The sequence below is a fragment of the Oreochromis niloticus genome, linkage group LG11, assembly GCF_001858045.2.
Source record: "Oreochromis niloticus isolate F11D_XX linkage group LG11, O_niloticus_UMD_NMBU, whole genome shotgun sequence".
In the NCBI taxonomy this organism is placed as follows: domain Eukaryota; kingdom Metazoa; phylum Chordata; class Actinopteri; order Cichliformes; family Cichlidae; genus Oreochromis; species Oreochromis niloticus.
In genome coordinates this window covers 716194-742673 of record NC_031976.2, presented here as the reverse complement: position 1 = coordinate 742673, position 26480 = coordinate 716194, and the positions used below count along the sequence as shown (strand labels likewise).

Genomic DNA, 26480 nt, shown 5'->3' with positions numbered 1-26480 from the left:
CTGTGTTTTCTCCGTTTTCCTTGTACACACGTAAACGCAAAAACAGAGTTTTCAAAAATCTCCACCATGGCAGGAGTTTTAAAAATCTCAGTTTTCAGTGACCGAAAACGCCGTTTACATGTGGACGAAAGGTGCAAACGCATAGAAAATCTGCGTTTTCCAAAATACCCGTGTACATGTGGATGTAGCCTTAGTAAGATTTAGCGATGTGTTTCAAAGCACACTCGTTATTGTGTAATATGCTATGAGGAAGACTCTGCAATACTGTTCTGAAAGAGCCAGAAAAATAGACCAGAGAACTCTGAATGACATATTTCTCCACAGGAGGTGTCATGTTATACAGTCTTAAGCTGAAGATCTCAAAGAAAAGTGATCATACCAGTATAGTAGACACTACCAGGGATCGATTGGACAAGGAGTCAGAGACATTAGTTGTCTTCCCTTTCTGGTTGTCTGTCATGTTTAGGCCACTCGGAGGGTCCCAGGTACCAATCTGTAAACAAATATTTAATTAATTCTTCTTCTGTTAGAAGGCAGATAGAGTACATGCAAAATCCATTGATACAGACATACATGAGAGCATGAAGTGTTAGATTTAATGACTTCACATCTTGATACGTATTTATAAACTATCCTGCTTTCTTTTTGGAATTTTTTACCCTTTCTTGTTCAAGAAGAATCAGAATCAGAACACTTTAATAATCCCTAAGAAGAGTACCATTTATCAATTTATCTGAAACTTGTTCAGTGTGAGAAAAAAAATAGCAAAAAAAAAAAGAAAGAAAGAAAAAGAAATAATAAAATAAAAAAATTTTTTTTACCCAGTATCAGAAATGGCTCTTATAAACAATGGTATAAATGACATTCCTGGCATCATCAGTCTGTTTGAAGAAACTGATGCCGTAAACTCAGAGAAAGATTTCAGGAAACAGCTAGAGATAACAAACCAACTGTCATGGTCTGGCAGTCCTCGCTGGTCGGCCTGTCTTTGTGATGGCTCCCTTCCCAATCCCCTGCTTCCTCCTTTATGTGTACGTGTGTGTGTGTATCCAGCGTGCCAGTTTATGGGCATCACCAGGCCGGCAGGTTTTTCCCAAGCTGAAGCAAGTCTCACAGGGTGACGCCGCTCATCCTCGTCAGCGGGCCTCTACTTAACCGTGTGGCCGAGCTTCAGTCGATGCTGGCTCGTTGAGTTACGTAGTCAGTACATCCTCAGCTCTGAGGTGAAACTATCTTAGCTGGTGTTTGTGAGTACCCCAGACTGATCGTCACGTCTTGTTGGGAACCTGGAGAGGAGTGTGTCCCGGGAGCAGAGTGTGGGAGTTTTCACCATTCACGCCACGGATCGTGAGCACTGTGCGGGAGTCGGGAGCACGTTGACGGAAGCCATGTCTTTAGAAACTATCATGTATTGTTCATATTCCCACTGTAAATAAACGCACTCTTTGACCGGAAATTTGGGTCCACAAACCCTGACACAAACATTAGCTCTTGCTAATGTTTTGTTAAAACTTATTTATTATACAGCAAGTATAAGTACGCAAAGGCGCTTGGTGTCACTACGCATTCCTAATTTTTGTCGCGCATGCATACCTGTGTACCAGTTATCTGCACCCCAGTTTATTATATTTATTATACACCATAATAGGATTTTCAGTATTATACAGGGTTTATTCTGGCTGTATTTCAAAACACTTTAAATGTAGATGCACTTTGTAGGGCAAAGTGAATGAGAGGAAATTCAACACACATGAAGGTGACAGTAATTAGAGCTGCAGTGATATGTGTACAGTGCCAGTTCACAATAATAGTCATCTCAATGTGTTTTATATAGTAACGTTAACAGGGAGGAATAAGAGGACAGGGAAGAAAAGAAGGAAAGAGGATGACAGAGAGATGACAAACAACAAGAGAAACAAAACACAAAGAGGAGAGGAGAGAAATGGTCATAACACACAGGACCAAACGCATGTTTCATTAGGAAGTGAAAACTGGAGGACGTTTCCACTCTTAACCTTTTGTATTGCAACATTAAAGAAATGCAGTTAATGTGAATGCAACATCTGCTTCAGCAAAAAAGGAGCAAGTTTATGTTCTGCAAAATGTCCTTACAGACAATAAGACTTTTTTTGAGTAGTACTAAAAGGTGTATTAATGTAAAATGCTGACCTATCTTCCCCTGTTTCCATTCTGGTTACCTACTGACAATAATGTAGAGCACCACTATGACACATTGGCAGTAATGTGAACTCTCAGCACTGTCGGGGGGCACTTTTCTAGAGTTCCACAGGGAACAATGTTAAAAATGATCTAGATCAAGAATGTGGCCTTTTGGAGGGTTGATGGAGGACAACACTGAAGAGGACTAAAAGGAGGAGCGGTTGGGGAGAAAAGCAGGAAGAAGAGGTCGGCACAGCTATCAGATTATGCCTCAAGGCTTCTCGTGTTCTCTCATCTCTCCCTCAAGTCTCCTGCTTCACCCCAGCACCTCCCACACTCCACCAACCTGTCTGCCCTGAGCATCAGTAAAAGGGACCACAAATACTCCAGCCACACACTCTTAGGGGCACTTCTGATGCACTGTGTGAGGGCCTGAGATGGGTTTTGTAATTGCAAATCAACTCTTTAATTCAGGCTTCATGAAACTGGAGGACTTCTGAGAGGTTTTATTAATGGGGTAAATTATTTATAGAGACACAGACACACACGGTACACAAACCAGAGGTCAGGAGCTGCTGAGAGGCAAGCACCACTGAGGATCCTGAAGTGTGAAGTGTTTGCAGTTGCATGCAAGAATATTATTTTATTATTTGTATCAGCAGCGTTGGGGGTTCTCTTCTCACAGATAATCTCATGAATCTTAAATTGAGTGCTGAATACTGGAGAGATTCCCGTGAGGAAAAAGTAGATATAGATGCACAAACATGGCTGACATGTAGACGCCATGATATAAACAGACAGATTGGAAGTCGTATAGTCGGACATATATGGCTTTTTTTGTGCCACAGAGCAGTATGCTACAGCTGTAAGTGTTAAAGAAACAAACAGACCATCATTTGGACCGCTCTACTATAATCATGCTCTAATATTGAGCACTTTGTTTGTCAGTCATGTGATTATATTTTGATTGCTAATTTAAAAACATCTAAATGGTTGTTGCTCTTCCTTCTCAGTAATTATTTGAACAAAAAGAAGGAACGATTACAGTCACAATAACTCTGAGTGTACTGGATGAGTACTGCTAAACCTGAGAAGTTAAGTTCAGGTTTAACAGTTAGAGAATATTAGACTGTGTTCTGATCATGATCATATCACAGTTTCACATGAGCTACAGCCATGGACAGCTCAGATATTATTGTTCTTATTTTATCATTTGGTGTTAGATGACCCCAAAACAGACCAGTATGACTGCAGAGGTTCAACAGTTGATAAATTCATGAAACCAGTGAGTTAAACAGGTGACATAGACACAGTGTGTCAAACAAAATCAAAGGATGAGGGCAGCATGTGTCTGTATGCTGACTCTGGCACAGATTTAAGCTCAACATCATCATCATCACATCTCTAAAATGCTGTTAGTGGTTTAAATCAGTGAGTGTTGTGAAGTTTCCTAAAATTAAATTGGGGCCACTGCTTTTTGTAAACTGCTGTAAAAGAAGATGTTCAAGCTGCTCAAACAGCTGGATATGATATGATAGTGGTCTTAATATGAAATATATTTTAATTCAAAGATCTTTTGAATTCATCTTCAGAAGATTTTCATATACTGTTGTTGTTTTGTGGAAACCACAAATACCCTCCACAATTTTTGCGTGTTTTTCACGGTGACATAAATATCATTTTTCATGTGTTTTATTGCTAAATTATTAAGAACAATAAAATTTACTAAATAAATTGTGGGCATGAAGGTGTGAATGTGTCTTTAGATGTCTGTGTCTCTCTGTTAGCCTTACTTCATGGTCGTTTGTACTCCACCTCTCATCCTATGGTAGCTGGGATAGGTTCCAGTGGAAGAGAGTGGATGGATGAATGGATAAATAAATATTAATGTAAATTCAGCTAAATTTCCATGTAAAATATTATATTGTACTGTATTGTACTATAGAGAGAACAGGAAGCAACCACAGAGGAAAGATGCAATCCAGCGTTCTTGCATTATAACATGCGTAATATTTAAATATTTGATTCATCTGTGAAATAGATTTCAGTTTTTAAACCTTCAAGCATGAATAATAAAAAAAGAAGAATGCTGATTATATTTATTTTCCTGTATGTCGCAACCAGTGCAAATATTTGAATGTGAACTCAGACTTATCCAGTCCGAGTGAAATTTCCTGGTGTGGAAATTTCAGATTCACCACGTCATGAGGTGGATTAGTGAGTGGATGTTCGGCTCGCTCCAATGACAAGTTGAATATAAATACAGTTTGATGTCATTCATGATGGTCACCCCACTCCTGAATCATTATCCATTCTTTGTGATGAGCTGGCAGAGGAGGTTGAGGCCTGTGCATAACAACAGCGGGAACAGAATATTCTGGTATAATCTGGCAACTTGTGAGCTTTCTTTGAAGCTGTCCTCAGCATTATCTTCCACAGTCCCATTGAGTTTATGATACTTAGTTCAGTATTAGCCTTTACAGTGCCAGGCACTCCAGTATCCATGTGTGGAGGATTGAGTTGTAGGCTTTCTTGTACTCAGTCATTGCATTGATACAGCGGTTCAACAGGCTTTGGGACAGGTTGGTCTGCCTTGTTGGTACTGCTCTGTCAGCCTGGATTGTCATGCATTTCTGTTCTGCTCATGTACTTATGTGTCTACCCAGCTTGTTTGCTATGATGCTTGAGAGGCTTGTTGCAGAGAGGCACATAGGTTAGGTTTGGGGAGGCCGTAGCTTTGGAAACCTTCTTTCTGATAAAAGCTACAGTTAAGGCAGGATGAGGTAAGGTTAAGGTACTTGTGTTGCTATTGGTTCAGGTATGGTATGCTGCTGAAGTTCTCATTAAGCACTGAGGATTTCCCTCTTTTAATTCCCCATGTGTTTATATGCCACTGTGGCACGTCATTATCTTTGATCTAGTCTCTCCTGTAGTTTGTGTTTTGTCATTTTTGTTGTTCATGGTCTCCTACCCTGCAACTGGCAGCTGAGACAACTGTCATTATGAACTGACGCTCTAAAAATAAAAATGAATTGAAGAATTAAAAACAAAGGTATTGACAGTAACCTGGCTGTGTTACAGAAGCATGATAAAGAGGACAGTCTACAATAAACAACACAGTTTAAATAAAAGTGTCAAAGACGCCTGGTGAGGGTCTTATACTATGAGGAGCTTTACCATACCGTCTATTAGACGAATCAAAATAAATCTGTGCATGTCTGTCATAGGTCCATGAGCACAGGTGAAGGTCTACACAGACATTACTGATGCGCATTTTGATCATTTATGTTCCCTGCTACATTGACCCTTTCATTTTGTGTGTTATCTCATCATCCCATTGCCACATATACAGTCATATAAGGTGAACCTCTGAGCGCACAAACACATAAATATTGAAGACACAGAACCTTTTCAAGCCCCTCTTCCTTCAGACTGATTACATCAAGGTCAAAGTCTGTTCTCAGGCCATTGGTCCGGTTGAAAGTGATTCTCCCCGTCAAGCCATCCCAGTGAGCCTAAAGAGAAAAGGCAGAGAGACAGAAAATAGAAGAGGAGACATTCAACCAATAGTATAAAGTCTGTTGTTTCACTTTTAAATATATTCTTGATGTTGAAGTTGCAGACTAAGCAGAACAGACAGTTTTTCTATTTCTCCCTTTTCCACAGAGCCTTTCTGTACACTCTTCTCTGCCATCAAGGTGTCTGCACAGACTTTGTAACTGCATTTATAACAGTGGGGAGGCAATTACCCAATCTTTACAGATGTTTAGGGGTGTGATAGAATACAATGTAGCATGAAAGTGGTTCAGAGTAGAGACGGCTTTTGCTCAGGCACAGCAAGTCATCACAGTACTTCTCCACCTGGAAGTCGGGGACTTCGAGGCCTATCTTTAGTAAGATGAGTGGGAGTCACAAATCTGGAAGTTACTCATTCAGCTGCATGAAAGCATTTGTCATACTCCTTTGACTCAGTGTCTGGTACCTCTGCGATGATACCGCTGCTGTTCACAGACACATGGACATGTTACTCAAGTGGAGATTATTATATGTATGTTGTGTCATTCCAACAGGTCAGGGCAAAATTGTAAATATAACACAATTAATAGAATCAGGCAACACACAGAAATAAACAGTTATTTAAGTAGTATAGAAGGAAACTTTATAACTGAAACTGACAAAAACCATACTTAGAGTCTGCAACAAACAAATGGTAATGTCATGGTCACTGGTTTTGGCTCCAGAGCTTTGAAGTGCTTGGAGATTTAGGATCCATATTTATTATTCATCCCTTGCCACCTTATCATGTTGAAGGGGTCTGTGTGCCCTAGTGATCCCAGGATGCATGTGATCATGGGTGTTTGCCCTTGATAAGGTCTCCCAAGGCAAACTGGTCCTGGGTGACAGAGGAGTAGCACTTCACAATACTCCTATGGAGAAAACAACATGGGATATTGTTACTCTGCCTGGTATCAGGGTTACCAGGGCCTTATCCCTCAAAGCAGGGCTTTAGGGAGAGTGTCTGGTAGTCAGGCCTTAACCTATGGGGACCAGACAGATGGAGCCCAAAGAATCAGATGATGAAGCACAGAAAAATCACTGTACAGTTAGGCCCATATATTTGGACACTGGCACAAGTTTTGTTTTTTTATCTGTTTACTGAAACATATTCCAGTTATGTTATATAATGGACATGGACTTACTGTGCAGACTCTCAGCTTTCATTTGAGTTTATCCACATTCAAATTGGATGACGTGTTTAGGAGTTTCCGCTCCTCAACATGTGCCATATTCTTTTTAAAGGGAGCAAAAGTGTTTGGACAATTGACTCAAAGGCTCTTTCGTGGGCAGGTGTGGCCAGTTCCTTTGTTATGTCGTTATCGATTAAGCAGATAAAAAGCCTGGAATTGATTTGAGGTGTGGTGCTTGCATTTGGAAGATTTTGCTGTGAACAGACAACATGTGGTCAAAGGAGCTCTCCATGCAGGTGAAACAAGCCATCCTTAAACTGTGAAAATAAAATAAAAAAACACATCTAAGAATTTGGTACAATAGTAGGAGCGGCAAAATCTACAGTTTGGTGCATCCTAAGAAAGAAAGAGAGCACTTGTGAACTCAGCAATGCAAAAAGACAAAGATGTCCATGGAATTCACAGCGGTGGATGATCACAGAATCATTTCCAAGGTGAAGAGAAACCTCTTCACAGCAGACAACCAAGTGAACAATACTCTCCAGAAGGTAGGCGTATGGATATACAAGTCTACCATAAAGAGAAGACTATGTGAAAGTAAATACAGAGGGTTCACTGCAAGGTGCAAGACACTCATAAGCCTCAAGAACAGAAAGGCTAGATCAGAATTTGCTAAAATAAATAAATAAATAAAAATCCAAAAGAGTCAGCACAGTTCTGGAAAAAATATTCTTGAGACAGATGAAACCAACAACAACTTCTACCAGAATAATGGCAAGAAAAAAGTATGGAGAAGACATGGGACAGCTCATGATTTAAAGCATACCACATCATCTGTAAAACATGGTGGAGGCAGTGTGATGGCTTGGGCCTGCATGGCTGCCAGTGGCACTGGGACAACTTGCGTTGTAATGCGACATGAGACAGATGCAGCCAAATTAAGTCTGAGGTTTTCAGAGACCTGCAAACCAGCATCTAATGATGTCCATGAGTTCAAGACTTCAGGCTGTCATTGCCAGCAAAGGGTTTTCACCCAAATATTAGAAATGAAAATTTTATTTTATTTTTATTTTAGTCCAATTACTTTTGAGCCCCTGAAATGAAGGGATGGTGTTATAAAATGCTTTAGTTCCTCACATTTTTATCCAGTCTTTTTCTTGAACCCAGTGAAATATAGCTGAGAGTCTGTACGTCAACTGCATCTGACTTTTTTCATGAAAAATTAATTGTGGTAATGTAGAGATCCAAAATTAGAAAAAGGTCGTCTCTGTCCAAATAGTTATGGACCTAACTGTCAGGATGAGTCCATTTACCAGTACATTTACCATAATGGTTCAATTTACCCAACCTTCCTGAAGTCACTGGGCAGGGTGTTCGAGGGTACCCCCATCTGAGGACTAAATTATGCTACAAGGAATTTCAACAGTCATTTAGGCAATGACATTGAGACCTGGAGGGGTCTGTATGGGAGGAATGGCTGAACCACACTGGTGCTCTGCTATTGGACTTTCTGCCAGTTTGGATTAAATTTGGTGCAATGACAAGTTGAATATAAATCTCTGGAAAAGACAAAAAACAATGATTTATTCTAACCTGGCAATGATATGTAGCTGCTGCAGCAGCAGCAACACTCCATAAATAACTAAATTTGTATTTGGTCAATTATTTCTTTGTTGTAAATGGACTGATTGCTCATAGGGGGTCATATGATATGATTGTTGGGGTTTTCTCTGTATTTATTATTGTGCGATCTATTGTACAATATAAAGCGCCTTGAGGCGACTGTTGTTGTGATTTGGCGCTATATAAATAAAATTGAATTGAATTGAATTGATTCTTATACAGTGCATGTCTTTGCTACCTGAGCACTCAAAGCAATTCATGCAAACTGCCTCATTCTCACACATACACTCTTTTGCTATGCTTTTTTTTTTTTTTTTTTTTTTTTTTACCAAAGTGCTTTTTAGTTAACCTTTAGGCATATTGCATATTTAAACTCCTATGAATGCATGAGAGCATCTTGGGGTTAGTATCTTGCCCAAGTATATTTCGCATGCAAGAGCAGCTAATGATTGAACCACTGGCCTTCCAATTAATAGATGACCTGCTCTACCTCCCTAGCTACAGACACCCCTTTGCACACTTGTAACAATACTTCTTGGAAAATTGCCTTATACCATTGTAAAGCCTGTTTGTTTTCTCTTGAATGGTAACCCATTTGTAAGGAAAATACATTTGTGGGTTAAGCAGCAGAGTTGAGTATGTGGTTTGTGCCCATGAAAAACTTCCCAAATCTTTTCTGCCAATGCCAAACAGCATATTTTGCTACTGAATATTTTATTCGTGAGTAAGGGGAGAGTGGACGGGCGTATTGGCAGATGGACTGATGTAGGGTCTGCAGTGATGTTGACACTACATGGTTTCTGTTGCTGCAAAAACCTGAGCATAAGAGTGAAGCGTTGATTGACTGGTTGATCTGTGTTCCTACTGTTAACTATGGTCAAATGACTTAAGTAATGACTGAAACAATGAGATAGCAGATATAAGCCGCCTAAATGAAGCAGTAGAGAAAGACTCGGCTGAAGGGGTTCCGCACTCAGTCTTAGAGATAGGGGAAGAAGCTGTGCCATTCAGAGGGGCTTAGAGTAGAGCCGGTACTCCTCCAACAAATAGTAGCCTATTTAGGTGGTTTAGGTGTCTGGCTAGGATGGCTCCTCCTAAGAGCTCCTCCTACCAAAGGGGAGGAGGCCTTGGGTCAGATCCAGGACATGCTGGCTTGGGAACACCTTGGTGTTCTCCTGAGGAGATTGAGAAGGCAGACAGGGAGAAGGAGATCTGGGTGTCCTGGCTTATACTTGGCTTAGATTCACTGATCCATACCACATCACTAGGATCTACAGTAACAACATCAAAAGGGCATTCAGGCTGGAAACGTGTGATCTGGGCAATCAACACTTTCGATTTCCCGGTTGTTAAATACCCTGCTGAGTTAAGGGCTATTTGATCAAGAATGCGAGTTATGGAGTGTAAGGCTTGTTCTATGTCTATGACTTTTCAGGAATTCTGCATTTCCTGAGAAGTTTTTTTTTTCCTTCATGGTACTGCCTTCCTTGGGAAAAACTGTGACTTTATGCATTTCAATTGATAAAAGACCATACTCTACAGAAGCTGTTAGAACATTCAATGTGACAATGCTGACTGAACAAGAGATTGGTATGGGGAGCATGCTGTATGTGCTCACCAGAGCTTAAAAACAGATAGTAAAGGCTTGCAGATGTAAAAAGCCTGAAGCAAGCTCTTTCAATTGCACAGCACTGTTGGCAGCAAGAAATGCCAAGAAGGGAATCGGTTATAGCCTTGACAGAATGGAATGCAGGATCTCCTACTCCTGCTATTACATGGGAGAACTTCACACACAGGGATCATGATCATCGTCAGGGTTAAAGAAAATGGTGCCAAAGCACTGGATTAGCTCTCTGGGATGAGCAGGCAATCATATGCCATGTGGCTGAGAGTGGCTAGCCCGGGTTCAAATCTGACCTTTGGCCCTTTGCACATTCTCTCTTGGTCTGCTCTTCTGTAACTCTTCACTGTTCCTATCAAATAAAAGCAGAAAAGGACAAAAAAATTTTTTATAAAAACAATAATAATTCCAAAAAAGCAAGTAGTCTAAAAGGGAGAACAATGGAGAGCATGAATTTAAACCATGCAAATTGGAGGCTGATTGGCTCAAAGAAGGCTGGCAAGAAGATGATTTATGTGAAGTAACGATGTAATGTCCCTGTAATGTCTTTGAAGTCCTGAAGTCCACGATTAGTTCTTTTGTCTTAAGTATGTTCAGTTTCAGGTTACTTTCTGAGGACCAGCTGGACAAATTATCTACCTCTGCTAGGGATGGGAATCGAGAACCAGTTCCTTTAGAGAACCGATTCCCAGTAGTCCAATTCCTTGGAATCATTAGTCTGCCTACCTGATAGCTCCACTGAAACATCAGGGATTAGCAGACGGAGCCAGGACTCAGTTACAATCAGTACGCAATGCTTCCAGACAAAGCAGTTGTAGTAAATCTCTGATTGTAGCTCCTCCATTTTGTTTGCGAGGAATCTGGCATTGGTGAGAAAGATGGATAAAAGAAGAGGTTTGTGTTGTTGTTTTCTCAGCTGGATGGGATAGTCATCTCTGCATCCCCGCTTTTGTTTTCTCTCCCACCACCGTCAGCATTGCTTGTTGTTCCCAACAATAACCCAAGGAGTGCCTGGTGGTCTCACAATCTCGGGTAGGATACTTTGGTCCAATCTGAAGTAAAGTCCGGGTTCAGGCTGAGACCAGTATCTATCAGTTGATGACGACTGAAAGTGATCAGTGTTGCAGGAAGACATAACAAAATTGCACAAAAACACAAAAACAAAGTGCACAGCAGTGTGGTGGCGCTGCATACGTCTACGTTTTCTATAAAGATGCTGGTCCTCGTTATCCAATTCATGCTTTTCCTCTCCAAAACGTGAAATGGACACACATAAAGAAGTTTCAGTACCAGCAGAGGGAGACCATATATTCAAAGCTAAGAAGTCACTATTGAGCAAGGAAGGTATAAAGTACATTCCAGGGTCCAAAATTGACAGAAACAATTGAGCTATCTGGCTAGAATGTATTCAAATATAAATGTGTATATAATGTTTGTTTAAATGCTTTGTCATGATTATTTTCATGTTGGCTTTAAATAAAATATTTGCCTGTGCTGCTCCTGCAGCTTACTACAACTTCTACATGTGTTTCCATTTCATGCTTTAGAGAGAGAAAGCAAGAGAAGGAGACGGTGGACTGTAGTGTCTATTACACATTTTGGTGAGGGGCTGACTATATTTGTGTAAGTCACAGTTAAGTCCTCTGTGCTGACCTTCTTTGCCTTTATCCCACAATATGGTCTCCAAAACCAATGCGGTTCAAACATACTCTGTGGTTCAAAGCATGAAATATATCTGAAAAGGCAAACAGAGAGCTAATAATGACTGCAAAGGTCTTCCAAAAGTGACTTTAGTAAAACGAAATGTGCAGCACAGCACTGAGGCATACCCTTTTCATTCATACTCAAGGCATACCTCTTAAAGTGTCTTCAGTTTGGTAACTTTATTTATTGTATGAATTCATTAAAATGTACAGATTCATTTAATTGGTATACAGTCACTAGACTAGTTACAGTGAGGACCATATGTTTTTGATTAGATTTGATTTATTTGATTTTTTTTTATTATAAGTGTTGAAGTGGTACAAAAACCTGTAAGGAGTTAGTCATTTGCAGAGGCCTAAAATAATTGTGCAACTGACAAGCAGTTTCTTGGCCCCACCCTAGTATGTAAGTTCACATTACCCCTATTTTCCTGTCTTTAAAAGAAATTCTAACATGGACTGGGAGTGGATGTAACGTTCTTGTAATGCTTTTTCTGCCAAAGTCCTTTCTATCTAACATTCATACACATCCATACTCTAATGGATGCATTCGGGGTGGCTATAGCTTAGGTGGTAGAGCAGGTCACCTACTAACCGGAAAGTTGGTGTTTCAATCCCAGTCTGCTTGCCAAATACCCTTGGGCAAAATACTACCCCGAAGTTGCTCTCTGATGCATCCATTGGAGTATGAATGCATTTGAATGTTAGATAGGAAGCACTTAGAAACAGCTTTGAAGAGAGTGCTTGAGTGAATGTACAAGTTGTGTGAAGTGCTTTGATTATGTAGAAGCGCTATCTAAGAACCAGTCCTTTTAAACTTTGGAGTTCAACTTGGGCTTAGTATCTTGGCCAAGGATACTTTGGCAAGCAGACTGGAAAAGCCAAACCCACTTTTTAAAAACAAACAAACAAACAAACAAACAACCTTTTTCTGTTTAACCAGGCCTTCTGATGACAGAAGAAAATTCACGTGGAAGATTTAGTTATAGTTATATACAGTGCTGTGAAAAAGTGTTTTTCCCCTCATTAATTATTTATTTATTTAGAATATTGGCCATACTTACATGTTTCAGATGAAACACATTTTAATTTTTGACAAAAATAATAAGATTAAATACAAAATCCAGTTTTAATAATGGATTCTTTAACCAAGGGAAAGCCATCTAAACTCACCTGGCCCTTTATGGAAAACACAACCTAACAACTAGTTGTGCCGTCTTTGGCAGAAATAACATATGATATATATAATATACAAACCAGATAACTGGCAATGGATCTTTCATATTGCTGTGAAGGAATTTTGGCCCACTGTTATTTGCAAAAACTTTTTTTTAATTCAGGCACTCATAGGTGTTTTACTTTATACTGTGTAAAAATATCAGCTTTCTTCACAACAGAAAAATTAGACAGAAAAAGAGATACAGAACAGAGAAATATTTATTGCCAGATGCAAACATAATTAAACCAATAAATAGTATTTATTGATTTAATCCAGTAACAGCCCTGTTTTATAGGCTAGGGATTTTAATATTCCATGGAAATGCCAATTCATTTGGGTTTTTTCTTGATGACAGAGAGCCACCTCTTCACTTGATCACCTAATTACGCCGAGGAGCTCTGAGTATTCATTAAATGAGAAGGAGATGGAGAATATCCACTGCTTCTTTCATTTCAGCTGTGTTCACCTGTGTGAAAGCAAAGCACCAGACAGCCTGACTATGTTGTTGAAGTCAGGAGCACGTTGGAACGGAACCTGACTGGATGCTGATTTTAAAGACCAAAGACTACAAACCAGAGAAAGGCTGAACCTGGTTCCTAGAGTGAATCTTAAAAATTTTAGAAACATTTTCCTGTAGTATTAGTTGAAGATGAATGAAGCCAGATAACAAACAGCAATTAGTTATAGTGCAGGAATGTCTTTCATTTCATTTCATTTTCATTTTATTTATTTATTTCACACCTGGTACAATAGTTCAAACAAACCAACCACACTTTCTATCAATAAAACACTACAACCATGTGTGAAAAGGAGCAGGAAGAAGAAAAATATTCTTATTAAACCCTGCCCCCTATCTACAATCCAACTTATATTACAAGTGGGCACCAAAAATCAGAGAACAAACTAACATTAACATTTATCTCCGGTCCTACCACAAACCAAACAACAAATTTACCATCAAAATATACAAATTTACAATCAGAATATACCACTCCACATGGTAACAAGGAGAAAAATAAAATTAAAATAAATAAAACAAAAAATTATAATGGATCCTTCATCAATGAACTCCAATTTCATTCACATTCTTCATATTGAGTTATCGTTTTAAGCATATAACACTTTTTAAAACAATATAAATTTATACAATTCTTTAAATTATAATGAAGAGAGTTCCACAGTCGTATACCCCTAACCGTTGGACTCATTAACCTTTGTGTAGTCCTAGCTAACTGATGCTTAAAATAAAATTTCCTTCGGCTGTCTTCTCTCCCCGAACACAATAAAAACACTCTTTGTAACTTAAAGGGCAAAATATTATTTTTAGCCTTAAACATAATTAATAGTGTCCGTAATTTCACTAAATCTCCTAATTTTAATAATTTCGATTTTATAAATAATTTATTTGTATGTTCTCTATATTTCACATTATGAATCATCCGTATCACTTTCTTCTGTAATAAGTTTAGAGGTTTTATAGTATTCTCATATGTATTTCCCCAGACTTCAATACAATAACTAAAATATGAGAAAAACAATGAAAAATATAAAATGCGCATTGTTTTATAGTCTAATAAATCTCTTACATTTCCCAAAATATAAATATTTTTAACCATCTTCTTTCTAATATACTCAATATGTGATTTCCACGTCAAATTTTCATCTACTATTACACCCAAAAAACGAAATTCAGTAACTCTTTCAATCAATTCTCCATCAATGGACATAATGACTTCATCCTCCTTTACACGATTGCCAAATATCATGAATTTCGTTTTTGTCAGATTCAAAGATAATTTATTTACATCAAACCATATTTTCAATCTTAACATCTCAGAAGTCATAATTTCAACCAAATCTTTCAAATTCTCTCCAGAGCAATAAAAATTTGTGTCATCTGCAAATAAAATAGAATTTAACCTTTTTGATACGTCACAAATATCATTAATATATAAATTAAAAAGTTTAGGTCCCAAAATAGAACCTTGAGGAACGCCACATACAATCTTCAATCTTTCAGAAGTGTTACCGAGATAATGCACATATTGCGACCTATTTTCTAAATAACTCCTTAACCAATTCAATGCCACTCCTCTCACACCATAATTATACAATTTAGAAATCAAAATAGAATGTTGTAACGTATCAAAAGCTTTTTTTAAATCAACAAATACCCCAACTGTATATTTATTATTATTGGTTGCAGATGAAATATCGTCAATAAAAGTCAACAATGCTAATGCCGTTGATCTATTTTTACGAAATCCAAATTGATTTTCATTTATTAGTTGATATTTTTCAATAAAACTATCAAGTCTTTGCGCAAAAAGTTTTTCAAGCACTTTTGAAAACTGTGACAAAAGAGACACTGGCCTATAATTATTAAAACTATGCTTATCTCCAGATTTATATAAGGGTATCACTTTTGCCACTTTCATTCGATCAGGAAATACTCCTGATTGTAACGAAAGATTAAAAATATAGCAAAGAGGAATACTTATACAGTCTAAAGTCTTTTTAATTATGACCATGTCTATACCATCACAGTCAGTAGATTTTTTATTTTTACAATTTTCTACAATTGCTACTATTTCTTTTATGGTAGTATCAGCCAAGAATATAGAATTAACCACTCTATTTTCTCCTTTCCAGGCTTCCTCATATTCTGGATCGTCATTTTTTCTAATTAAATTTGCTAAAGTGGGTCCAACATTTACAAAAAAGGAATTGAATTCGTTTACTACTTCAGTCTTATCTTCGACAACTTGATTATTCTTAATAAAATAATTAGGCCGATCTAAGGGTGTGTTCTTGTTACCCAGTACCTCCTTAAAAATATTCCAAATGCCCTTAATATTATTCTTATTTTCCTGAAAAAGTTTATTATAGTAGTCTTTCTTGGCTTTCCTCAATATTACTACCAACTTGTTTTTATAAACTTTATATTTCATTTCTGCATTCTTAGTTCTCTGTGTTATATAATCCCTATATAAATTATTTTTCTTTTTACACGCATTTGCAAGACCCTTAGTTATCCAAGGTTTCATATTCTTATTCTTTTTCTTATACTTAAATGATACCAATGGACAATGTTTATCATACAAGGCCAAGTAAGTATTTAAAAAAGCTCCATATGCAACGTTGACCTCATTAACATAAACTTCCTTCCAGTCCACTTCCATGAGATCTTGTCTAAACTTGTTAATTGCCTCGTTATTTCTTAACCTTCTATGACTCACGAACCCAACTTCTTCCTTTCTTTTCATATTTAAATCAAAAGTAAAAAAGACTGGTAGATGATCGCTTATATCATTTATGATGAGGCCACTGATAATATTACTCTCCAAGCTATTAATGAAAATATGATCAATTAGTGTTTCCGATTTATCCGTTATTCTACTCGGCTTTATAATTAAGGGATAAAATCCTTTACCAAATAATAATTCAAAAAAATCTGACGCAGCCTTATCATTTGCCTCTTTACAAAGATCAATATTGTAATCACCACACAAACATAAAGTCTTATTTCCCTTAGCCTTACTCAATAAGTCTTCTACTGCCTCTGTAAATAACTCAATCTCTGACCCCGGTTTCCTATATATACACGTTACAATTATATTACTTCTTCTTTCTATATCCAATTCCACTGTTACAGACTCCATTAAATCGTCTATAGCCACAGACATACATTCAACTTTTTTACATTTCAAATCACAATTAACAAAAAGTGCCACCCCTCCTGCCTTTTTCTTAATTCTATTTACAAAGTATAAATCGTACCCTTCGATACAAAAATGACAACCCCTTTTCTCATCTAACCATGTTTCAGACAGAGCAATTATTTGGAACTTGCCTCTCAAACTATACAGAAAATCTTTAATCGAAGCAAAACTTCTATAAAGACTTCTGCAATTAATATGAATTAATGAAAATGTATTAACTATTTCAACCGTATCCCTGAATTGCTCCTCTGTATAATATTCACATGTGACATTAATTGTATTAAGCACATTCCTTTCAGGGTCAATACCTGCTTCAAAATCATATGATTTATGATCTGAATCATCGAGCATTATGCATAATTATTCTAAAACTATCTATTAACCTCAAAAAAAGAAAGGGATCCTTAGCAATCACACATTCATTTATCGACATATTTTAAAGTCCGTTGATCTTTTTTTTTTTTTTTTTTTTTTTTTCTTCCATGTCCAATTTACAATTTCCTTTTGTCCTTTTCCACCCGAAGTAGCATCTGTTCTTGTAAAGGATGAACTAATTGTTTTTAGGCTCATAGCCATGATTGGTCGCAACCGTTTGCCAATCTTGATAATGTTATCTCGTATAAATGTCCAATTCCTCAAGATCTTTAATCGTTATAACCTTGGCTTCTTCTGGCGTTCCATTCAGTTTAATCATCACTTTACAGTTCCTGGTCCAAGTTGCTTGAATCTTTTTCTCCTTCCGTAAAATGCGAGCTTGTCTAGCAATATCTGCATTTCTTTTTGTAAGATGTTCATTCAAATATACTCCGCTTCCTTTCAAAAGGCTGGACCGCCTCAGCAAATCAACTTTGTGTTTACGATTTACAAATCTCACTACAATTGCTGGAGGAGTATTAGTGTGCCTTCTAGGAAGGGTATAGCATGCAGATATATTATTACTATGCAGGGGAAGTTTTTTATTCGAAAAGAATTCCACAACCTGCCGTTCCAACGACTGTAGCTCCTCCATCGGAGGCTCGTCTTCTCCTCTTTTGCACCGGTCCCAGACTCGGTGACTCTCGCATAACTTCTGTGTTTAGTTTCCAGACCCGTAATGATCACTTCCTCAAGTCGAGCCTGCTGTTCTAGATCGTCCACCTTCCTTTCCAAAAACTGGATTGTCTTGTCTTTCTCCTTAATCAGGTTTTTTAGTTCTTTGATTTGGTCCATCATCGACATTAATATTCCTTGTTGCTTATTTACTTTTTCAATTTCCGACGTCAGCGAGTTAAGTGAATGTTTAATCTCCTCCAGATCTTCTTCGACTTTCTTCATCTTTGCCATTTTGTCTCTTATAAATGTCAATCTTAGTTTATTTATTTGCCCAAACAAGGTCTATAACTGAAATTGTTTGGAGTTTTAACACCAAACATCACGGCACCGCCTCGAGGACGCCAATCCTCCAGGTCTTTATGTCTTAAAGACATAAAGACCTGGATGGCCACCAACTTTCTCCTTCTTAATTCAGATCAAACTGAGGTTATTGTACTTGGCCCTGAAAATCTTAGAAATATGGTATCTAACCAGATTCTTACTCTGGATGGCATTACCTTGGCCTCCAGTAACACTGTGAGGAATCTCTTGACCACAATTTGTCCTTCAATGCGCTTTTTAAACAAATATGCAGGAGTGTTTTTTCTCTACTTGCACAATATCTCTATCTCAGAGAGTGCTGAAAAATAATTCATGCATCTAGGCTGGACTACTGTAATTTAGTATATCTGGATGTCCTAAAAACTCCCTGGAAAGTCTTCAGTTGACTCAAAATGCTTTTCAAGACATCAAGACAGAGCATATTTCTGATATACAGACTTCTCTTCATTGGCCCCCTGTTAACTGTAGAATCAAATTTAAAATCATGTCTGTGAAGGTTCTCAGTCATCCTAGAGCTGCCTACCAATGGGTTGAGGATCAAAGCCAGAAACTTAGAGATGTTATAGATGACTGAGTTGATCATACAGACAATCGGTCTTAACGGTGCATCGTGTTTATGTATCTTTGGTAAACCATACAGACTTGGAGTAGATTCCCCTGGGTATAGCCTGTGGTATGAGGTATGAGGTCCGATCAACCGGACCTCATACCTTGTTCTGACTGCTTCAGACAGTCTATCACCCTCTTCCTGTAGCCACATCCCGGGTCTCGTTTCAGGGGCTCATAAGTATTTTCATCACTGAGCAGTGACAAAATTTTCTTATGATAGTCTTTCTGGTTTAGCAATACTGTGCACCTACCCTTGTCTACTGGAAGGATGATAATGTTGTTGTCATTACTAAGTGATGTGAGTGAAATGTTGGATGCTGGGGGCTTCGCACTGAGACAGGCTGAAACTTTTGTCTGTAGTTGCTCTGCTTCCACATCTACAATGTTGTTGTTCCGAATTGCTGTTTCTGTGGCTGTGATCAGTTCCACTAGCGGGATTTATCTCAGTGTCACAGCAAAGTTCAACCCTTTTGCAAGGTTGCTTTTCTCTGCTTGGGTTGCCTGTCAGAGAAATTCTTCACCAACTTGTCCACATCCTCTGTGTGGCATCCTTCTCTCTTCTGGCTGCTGAGGACACTCTCTGTATTTTGCTGTGGTTTCTGACAAACAACAAATAAGTCAAACTTTCTTTGTTGCCTGGTCTTAGACTTTTTATGCTAGGCCAGATGAGCCCTGTCAGTGAATTCAAACATCTTTTGATCAGTATTCTCATCTAGCATTGTAAACCTGTGTCAGATCTGCTCCTCTTTGGATTTTAGCACGCCAATGGTAAAATTTGTTTGTCTCAGCTGTTCATTGAGCAACTGCTTCTGTGCGTTCTATATTGTCACTTCAACCATATACAGTTAAAACGAAACATATACAGTTAAAACGAAACAACGTTCCTCCAGAACCAAGGTGCTACATGCAACATAAATTTACAACATAAATTAACAGAAAATACTAAACTAGCTAACTAAGAGGCCTAGTTAGCTGGCTAGCAGAGACAAGACAGACTGACCTAACATAAATTACAACATAAATTAACAAAAACTAACTATCTAACTATCTAAGGAAACACTTGATAGGTAGTAGCTAGGTAGTGGAGGAACAGTAAACATTCCTTAGTGTAGCAGCAAAGATTAGGAAGTAAAGAAGTTAGTGCAAAAAATCCAGTAATAATATTGTGCAAAAGAGCATTTACAGGTTGGTGTGTACGATAGTTTGGTGGTGTAGGTCAGTGTGTTTGCACTTGTGTTGATTAGTCAGTCCAGTCTCAATGCTTTGAGGTAGTTGAGTTAAGCTGAGTGATAGTGTGTGTGTGTGTGTGTGTGTGTGTGTGTGCGCGCGTGTGTGTGTGTGTGTTTATCAGTACAATCCCTTTTTGTTGAGGAGACGGATGGCTTGTGGAAAAAAGCTGTTGCACAGTCTGGATGTGTGTGCCCGAATGCTTCGGTACCTTTTTCCAGATGGCAGGAGTGTGAAGAGTGTGTAAGAGGGGTGTGTCCGATCAGCCACAGCTGGACTTTTGTCAGAGCTGAGAAGGCACCTAAAGAAAGCTCCAGCTGATCCAGGAGAAAAGGACAACCGCTACCTAAGAGAAAACCCATAGTGATCCTGTATGTGTCAGGAGTCTATTTACACCTACAGGCCAGTGGACACTCTTTCAATGATGAGGATGTACACATCCTGGACAGGGAGGAGCACTGGTTTGAGGGCGGAGTCAAGGAGGCCATTTACATGAAAAGGGAAAGACCATCTCTGAATCGAAGAGGGGGCCTAAGGGTACATCTGTCACCATCTTACAATGCTGTGATTGCAGCCATTCCCCAACTCTCTGTGAATGGTACTCATGGCCATTGATCAGTGGGTGTTGATCAATGGTCTACGTCCAGATGAACAAAATCAACTTTGTGGGACTCACTGAAAAAGGTCCAGTAAGAATCACAGTAGCAGACATCCACGAACACGTCTCCAGTATGAAGAGCAGCAGGCCTCGACATGATTCAGGCCTACTGGCTGAAAAAGCTGACTGCACTCCTCGAGTGTCTGGCAGCACAAATGATCCAGCAGCTAATGGATGAGAAACACCCAGAATGGCTGACAGAAGGCCAGTGAGATTATGAAGAAGACTGGCTGTGGATACCGACTACAGAATGGAACAATCATCAGCCACCTCCTGTACATGGATGACATCAAGCTGTATGCCAAGAGTGAATGAGACATTGATTCACTGGTCCACACCACCAGCATATACAGCAATGACCTTGGAATGTTATTTGGACTGCAGAAGAGTAGTCTGATGGTACCAAAGAGAGGGAAGGTAGTCAGAACTGAGAGGATCGTTCTACCGGAAGGCAAGTACCTGGGAATTCCACAGGCAAATGGAAACCATGAAGAGGTCGCTAGGAAAGCGGCAACCACCAAATACCTGCAAAGAGGCTTGTTCATGGCAGCACAGGAACTAGCTCAAAGTAGAAGATCCATAGAGGGCAGGGTCTACCACATGAGGCAAGACCCCAGGTGCAGGCTGCCACTGAGACGATCCAGCACATAACAGCAGGGTGCAAGATGCCAGCAAGCAGGGCATACATGGAACGCCATTACCAAGTGGACAGCATAGTATACAGAAACATCTGTGCCAAGTATGGCCTGGAAGTCTCGAGGTCAAAACAAATGTTTGGCTTCACTGCTTTTTTGAGTTTATGGTTTTTGCCTCAGAACTCTCCCACTGATGTCATTAAGAAACCATTGTCCTAGGTTTCTTAATCCATAAGTCAATTTGTGATGTCCTGTTTAAAAAAATAAACCAATAATGCCTTGAGGGTCTGAATGCCAAACCAATGACTAATATTATGGAAGTTATGAAATATGTGGTCCAATCATGAAAATTATGCATACATTTCATACATTTCTTACAACTGTCTGGTAACTATCATCTGACTGCTTCTGTAAGCATACTAAAATCTGGATATTTAATAAAATTCAACTGCGGTCAATTCAATTCATTTCAAGGCACTTTTTGTATTATTTTGTTAGAATATTGCACATATTGTAAGAATAAAAGTACATGCATGGTTCTCATGTGTTTCTCAACTCTCTACTCAAAGTCTCAGGAATTTTCCCAAGATCTCTGCAAACTACAGGAGATTAGAGGGTTACCAGGCCCTAACTATAGGCTGATAACCTGCAAATTTTCCACAGACAGGAAGCTGTAGATTGTTCATCTGGCTTCACACATGCTCCAAACTCTGCAAAGCTGCAAACTGCTGGAGCAATTAACAGAAATTCAGATGATGCAGTGTCTTTGTTTCCGCCTGGATGATTAATGCTGAAATTCAGACAGCCGGCCCAAGATGGCTGCCCTCCTCAGGGGTGTAGGCATGTACAGACGCTAGGAAAAATTATTTCCATATAAATAAATACACGGATAAATAATTTCTATTTATTCATATTCCCTTTCTTCTTGACTGCCTAAGCCTTATTTACATGCTGTTTCTGTCAGCTTTCCTGAGAGTGTGTGTTTTCTGTGCGAAGGTGTTGTGTATATTAAGGAGGAAGACAGAATGGAGAGCAGGTAGACAAGCATCTACCTCTTTGATGAGGGCCATGAAGCGGTTTCCAAAACGCCATGGCTTGTGTCGGTTGCACTGTAATGAGCTGACAGTGATCTGCTGAGACTGCTGCACAGCAACGGCCACCACGTGCACAGCATCATACATCAGTGCAGCATCCGTCTGCAAACCAAGACAAAGAGGGAGAAACGATCATTAACTGGGAATACAGCACATGACACATTAGCTCGTACCACCAGCAAAGATTTGTTCAAAGTAAGGGAAATATCAATATCGTGAAGCTCAAATCAACGCCTCACATCAAAGCTCACATATAGATTTGCATATTTCATGCCATAGGCATGCCCTGAATATTTTACTGCCAGTGTCTTATGAACTGATAAGAGACTTCTGAAAACGGCTTGCAAGAAGCAATATATTCTGACAGGGGAAACAAAATAGTAATATAGAAATAAATCTGACATAAAAGAAGAATATTAAAACAAACTCGAGGATTTCCAGGTTCATGTGAACGTACACTGTGTATCTCTCAATTTCATTGAAAAAAAGCTTATTAAATTAAATTTATTAAATGCAACTCTAAATCTTGCTAGTCAGCAGAACCTAAAAAAAAAGCCACAACAAGGAGACAATTCGAGATACACAAACCCAGTGAGGTTTCCAGTAATAAATGAGCAATGAATAAGTATTTGTTTACATCCAACTAAGCTGTTCTTTTAAAGAGGTGAGACATTTGCCAAAATAAAAATGATGGGGAAAATTTAAAAAAAGTTTGAATAATATACAAAATAAATAAGGTATGTAAAGAAGTGGAAAAACGAAAAGTCCTACACATATCTAAGCTCTGAGAGGACCTGACTCCAGCAGTGGGGAACATGATGGTTGAAAGTAATGGTAATGGACTGATTCTTATATAGCGCTTTTCTACTCTCCCGGAGTACTCAAAGCGCTCTATACAACATGCCACATTCACCCAATCACACCCATTCTCACTAGCACTGACTCTAAACCGAGTGCTTTTTTCTAACAACATTCACACACATTCACACTCCGATGGATGCATCGGAGAGGAACTTTGGGTTAGTATCTTGCCCAAAGATACTTGGCATGCAGACTGGAGGAGCCAGGGATCGAACCACCAACCTTCCAATCAGTAGGTGACCTCCTCTACTTCCTTAACTACAGCCACCCCTGCCAAGCCAAACAGTACTTCTGTTTTAAAGTTAGAAAGTTGAGCAGCCGCCAAGTAACCTTTAAATGTATATGATTATAGCCAGGCTGGAACATATTGCAGCTCACAGAGCGCAAGAGACAAGGCACATCCTAAAGCTTTGGCCAGTCCCTCAGAAGACCAACACAGAGAGACAACCTCATGCTCTTACACCACAATTTAGAATCACCAGTTTACCTAACAAGCATGTCGATGAACTGTGGGAGCAAGTTGGATAATATTCATGTGCAAAGGTAACAGCCGATGAGGATATTCAAACCAGGAATCTGACTTACATCAGGCATGTGAGGCCTGTAACTGAGGGTGTGGGTAATGTTGTCATGGTGTTAACAGAATGTCTTTTTGTTTAGTGATTTTATTTAATACAGATACAGGGGTGCACTGGGACAAAAAATCAGCCCGGGCATTTTGACTAGTGACCGGCCCACCATGGTATTATAGGAAAAGCCATAAAGTGTTTATAATAAACTTAAACTTACACCACCCTCCCTAATCTGGTATTCTAAACAGTACTTAACAAAAATATAAAACAACCTAATTTATAATTACATATACCTAACTAATAGGATTGCCAACTCCCAGCAAAAAACAGAAAAGGAAAAACAATGGGAACCACTCCCCCACCCTCTGCCTCAAGATGCTTAACTGACAAAACCGATTTTAATTTAATGCACGTATAAAATAAATGCACAGAAATCTATTATTTTTCTCCAGTAATTAAATAGATTCAACATCTTTCTTCAACAGCATTGCAGACTGCACAGATGGTACCTTCCCAAAGGAAAGAATACTATAACTTACTAGGGTATATTAGACTTAATATTTACTGAATACAATAATGGATTTCTATAAATTTTACATCAGATGGAAACTTTGGTTGTAAGATTCAGATAATTATTTATTAAAAGCTACATATTTTAAATGAGAATAAGAAAGAAAAGTATTTCTTTGTGCCCCCCTTTCCCTGTTAATGCCCTACCTGGCCCCCTGGCATGACTTTGCTAGACCCGCCCCTGCACAGTTACCAGCTGTCAGCTACGTAGAAAAGGATCCTGGTGTTATTTGTCTCTCAGAAACAGTTCATAACTTCCCTTCAACTCATTCATGTCACCTAAAAGGTAAACCTGTTTCTCCATCACCTGTTCAGCTCTGATGATTCAGTAAGGACATCTCCTGGTTTCATCTGCATGTTTCCCTCTCACCACATTTCCAAACCGACATCAGGACCAGCAGCTTTTACGGCTGTGGCTCCAGCAAACATCAGCTGATACTAGAAATTAATATTAAATAAATTCTAACAACAGCTGATCAAGCTTAAACGTGCTGCTGTTGTTTAGCGCGACATCCGCTGGTTTCTTCTTTCTGGCCCAGAGAGAAAAGCCGATCAGCTGATCATTGATCAGTTTCATGATTGAATTAGCAACTTTCTAGCAAATTGCGTTCCTTTTCACCTCAACTTAAAAGTTCGACCTCCTCGGCTGTAATTGGTCCAGCCCAGAGTCGATCATGACCAACTGGCCAATCCACCACCATTCATTTATACCGTTAAAAAAAAGAAAGGAAATAAAACCCCATCGGCCCATAAAAACGAAAAATCACGAGCGGCCCACCGGGCAAATGCCTGGTATGCCCGATGGCCAGTCCAGCCCTGTACAGATACAACAAACCATTGAAACAATAAACAATAAACAATAACAAAGCTTGATATTTGCTGACAAAAGGTTCACAGACTGTGTGTGGAAGACGTCACCGCCTCTATTTCTGTCTGTATATTTCTACATTAAATTCTTGACAGTAAACAGTCGGTCCAAATAGGAGACCTCTGCTGCTGCTAACAGAAAGTGCCAGTCATCCACACTTCACAAATGAAGCCTATAATTCAGCAGTTCCTTGCAAAAAAAAGGGTTAAATTAGCGTTTCTCTCGCTTGATTGAAAAGCAATCACAACAGCTCTCCACAGTTGTTGCACAGAAATCGTACCCTAGGGTGCTTGGGCTTTGTCCTACTGGAAAAAAACCACAACAACAAACCTACCAAACCCATCATTTTCCCCCATTTGTGCCCTGATTGAGCATCACAGTGTTGCAGCTTAAGAATTCATGTGTGTTTTTGTTTGTTCATGTGTGGCTGTGTGCAGCTATATTCATATCCATAGGAACAGTCCAGGGATGCACTTAAATCAATGATAGTCAATGAGCTTTTCAAAATGCAAACTGGCTTGAGCGTGTGCCTGAGGGAGTGTGAGGTACTAATAATCTGTGTTAGAAGAAGGTGTTGAGGCAAATGGGAGTGTGAATTTATTTTAGTGTAGGTGTCAAATGGAGGCTGTTGATCTTGTGTGCTGGGGGTTAGCATACTCTAACACACTATTCTTCTGAAGCGATAGGATGATTATGATCCACTCTGATTACAGAACTGCTATCAGTGCAATCTAACAGCAAATGGGAGATAGCAACATATTTGTGGGGTTTTTCTTGTTTTTTGAGAACATAAAGTTTTTAAAAATGCATTCCATTAAGGAATATATTTTATGCATGCAGCACATAGGTTGTCAAAGCAGTGATGTGTCACTATGGCAACCAAGAAAGAGTTATAAAAGAACCAGCAATCATTGTAACATAAACTGTCATTTATTCTAACCCAAACCAAGTCCTTTTAAAGTTGAAACCATTTCTAGTCTTGTCCATCCTGTGGGGGGATCAGCCCACTCTCTACCACTTCATCCAACTTGCTCCAGAATTTCTCTTTTGCCATCCAACCTGAAGGACTGAGAACATTCAACACCAACCCTCTGATTTTAAGCTCAACTCCTGAAAAACAATCCCACATCAGCATCTGCACAAAACTGTACCGTTGCAATGCAGTCAGACCAGTACCGCGTTCCTGGCAACCACCAAACCATCGGATTGTCAGACTTGTAACACCAGAGGACGTGTC

General features: G+C 39.0%; 1 protein-coding gene across 5 annotated transcripts in view; it reads right to left on the bottom strand.

Moving 5' to 3' along the window:
* The window catches only part of grik2 (glutamate receptor, ionotropic, kainate 2), a 318702-nt gene that overhangs the window by 121487 nt on the left and 170735 nt on the right, over positions 1-26480 (bottom strand). For all 5 annotated transcript variants that reach the window (XM_019354545.2, XM_025911373.1, XM_005459403.4 and 2 more), the window contains exons 8-10: positions 22331-22474; positions 5568-5675; positions 380-493 (exon numbers count right to left, since the gene is read on the bottom strand). In XM_019354545.2, coding sequence (XP_019210090.1) covers positions 380-493; positions 5568-5675; positions 22331-22474 — 366 coding nt within the window. The remainder of the gene's footprint in view (positions 1-379; positions 494-5567; positions 5676-22330; positions 22475-26480) is intronic.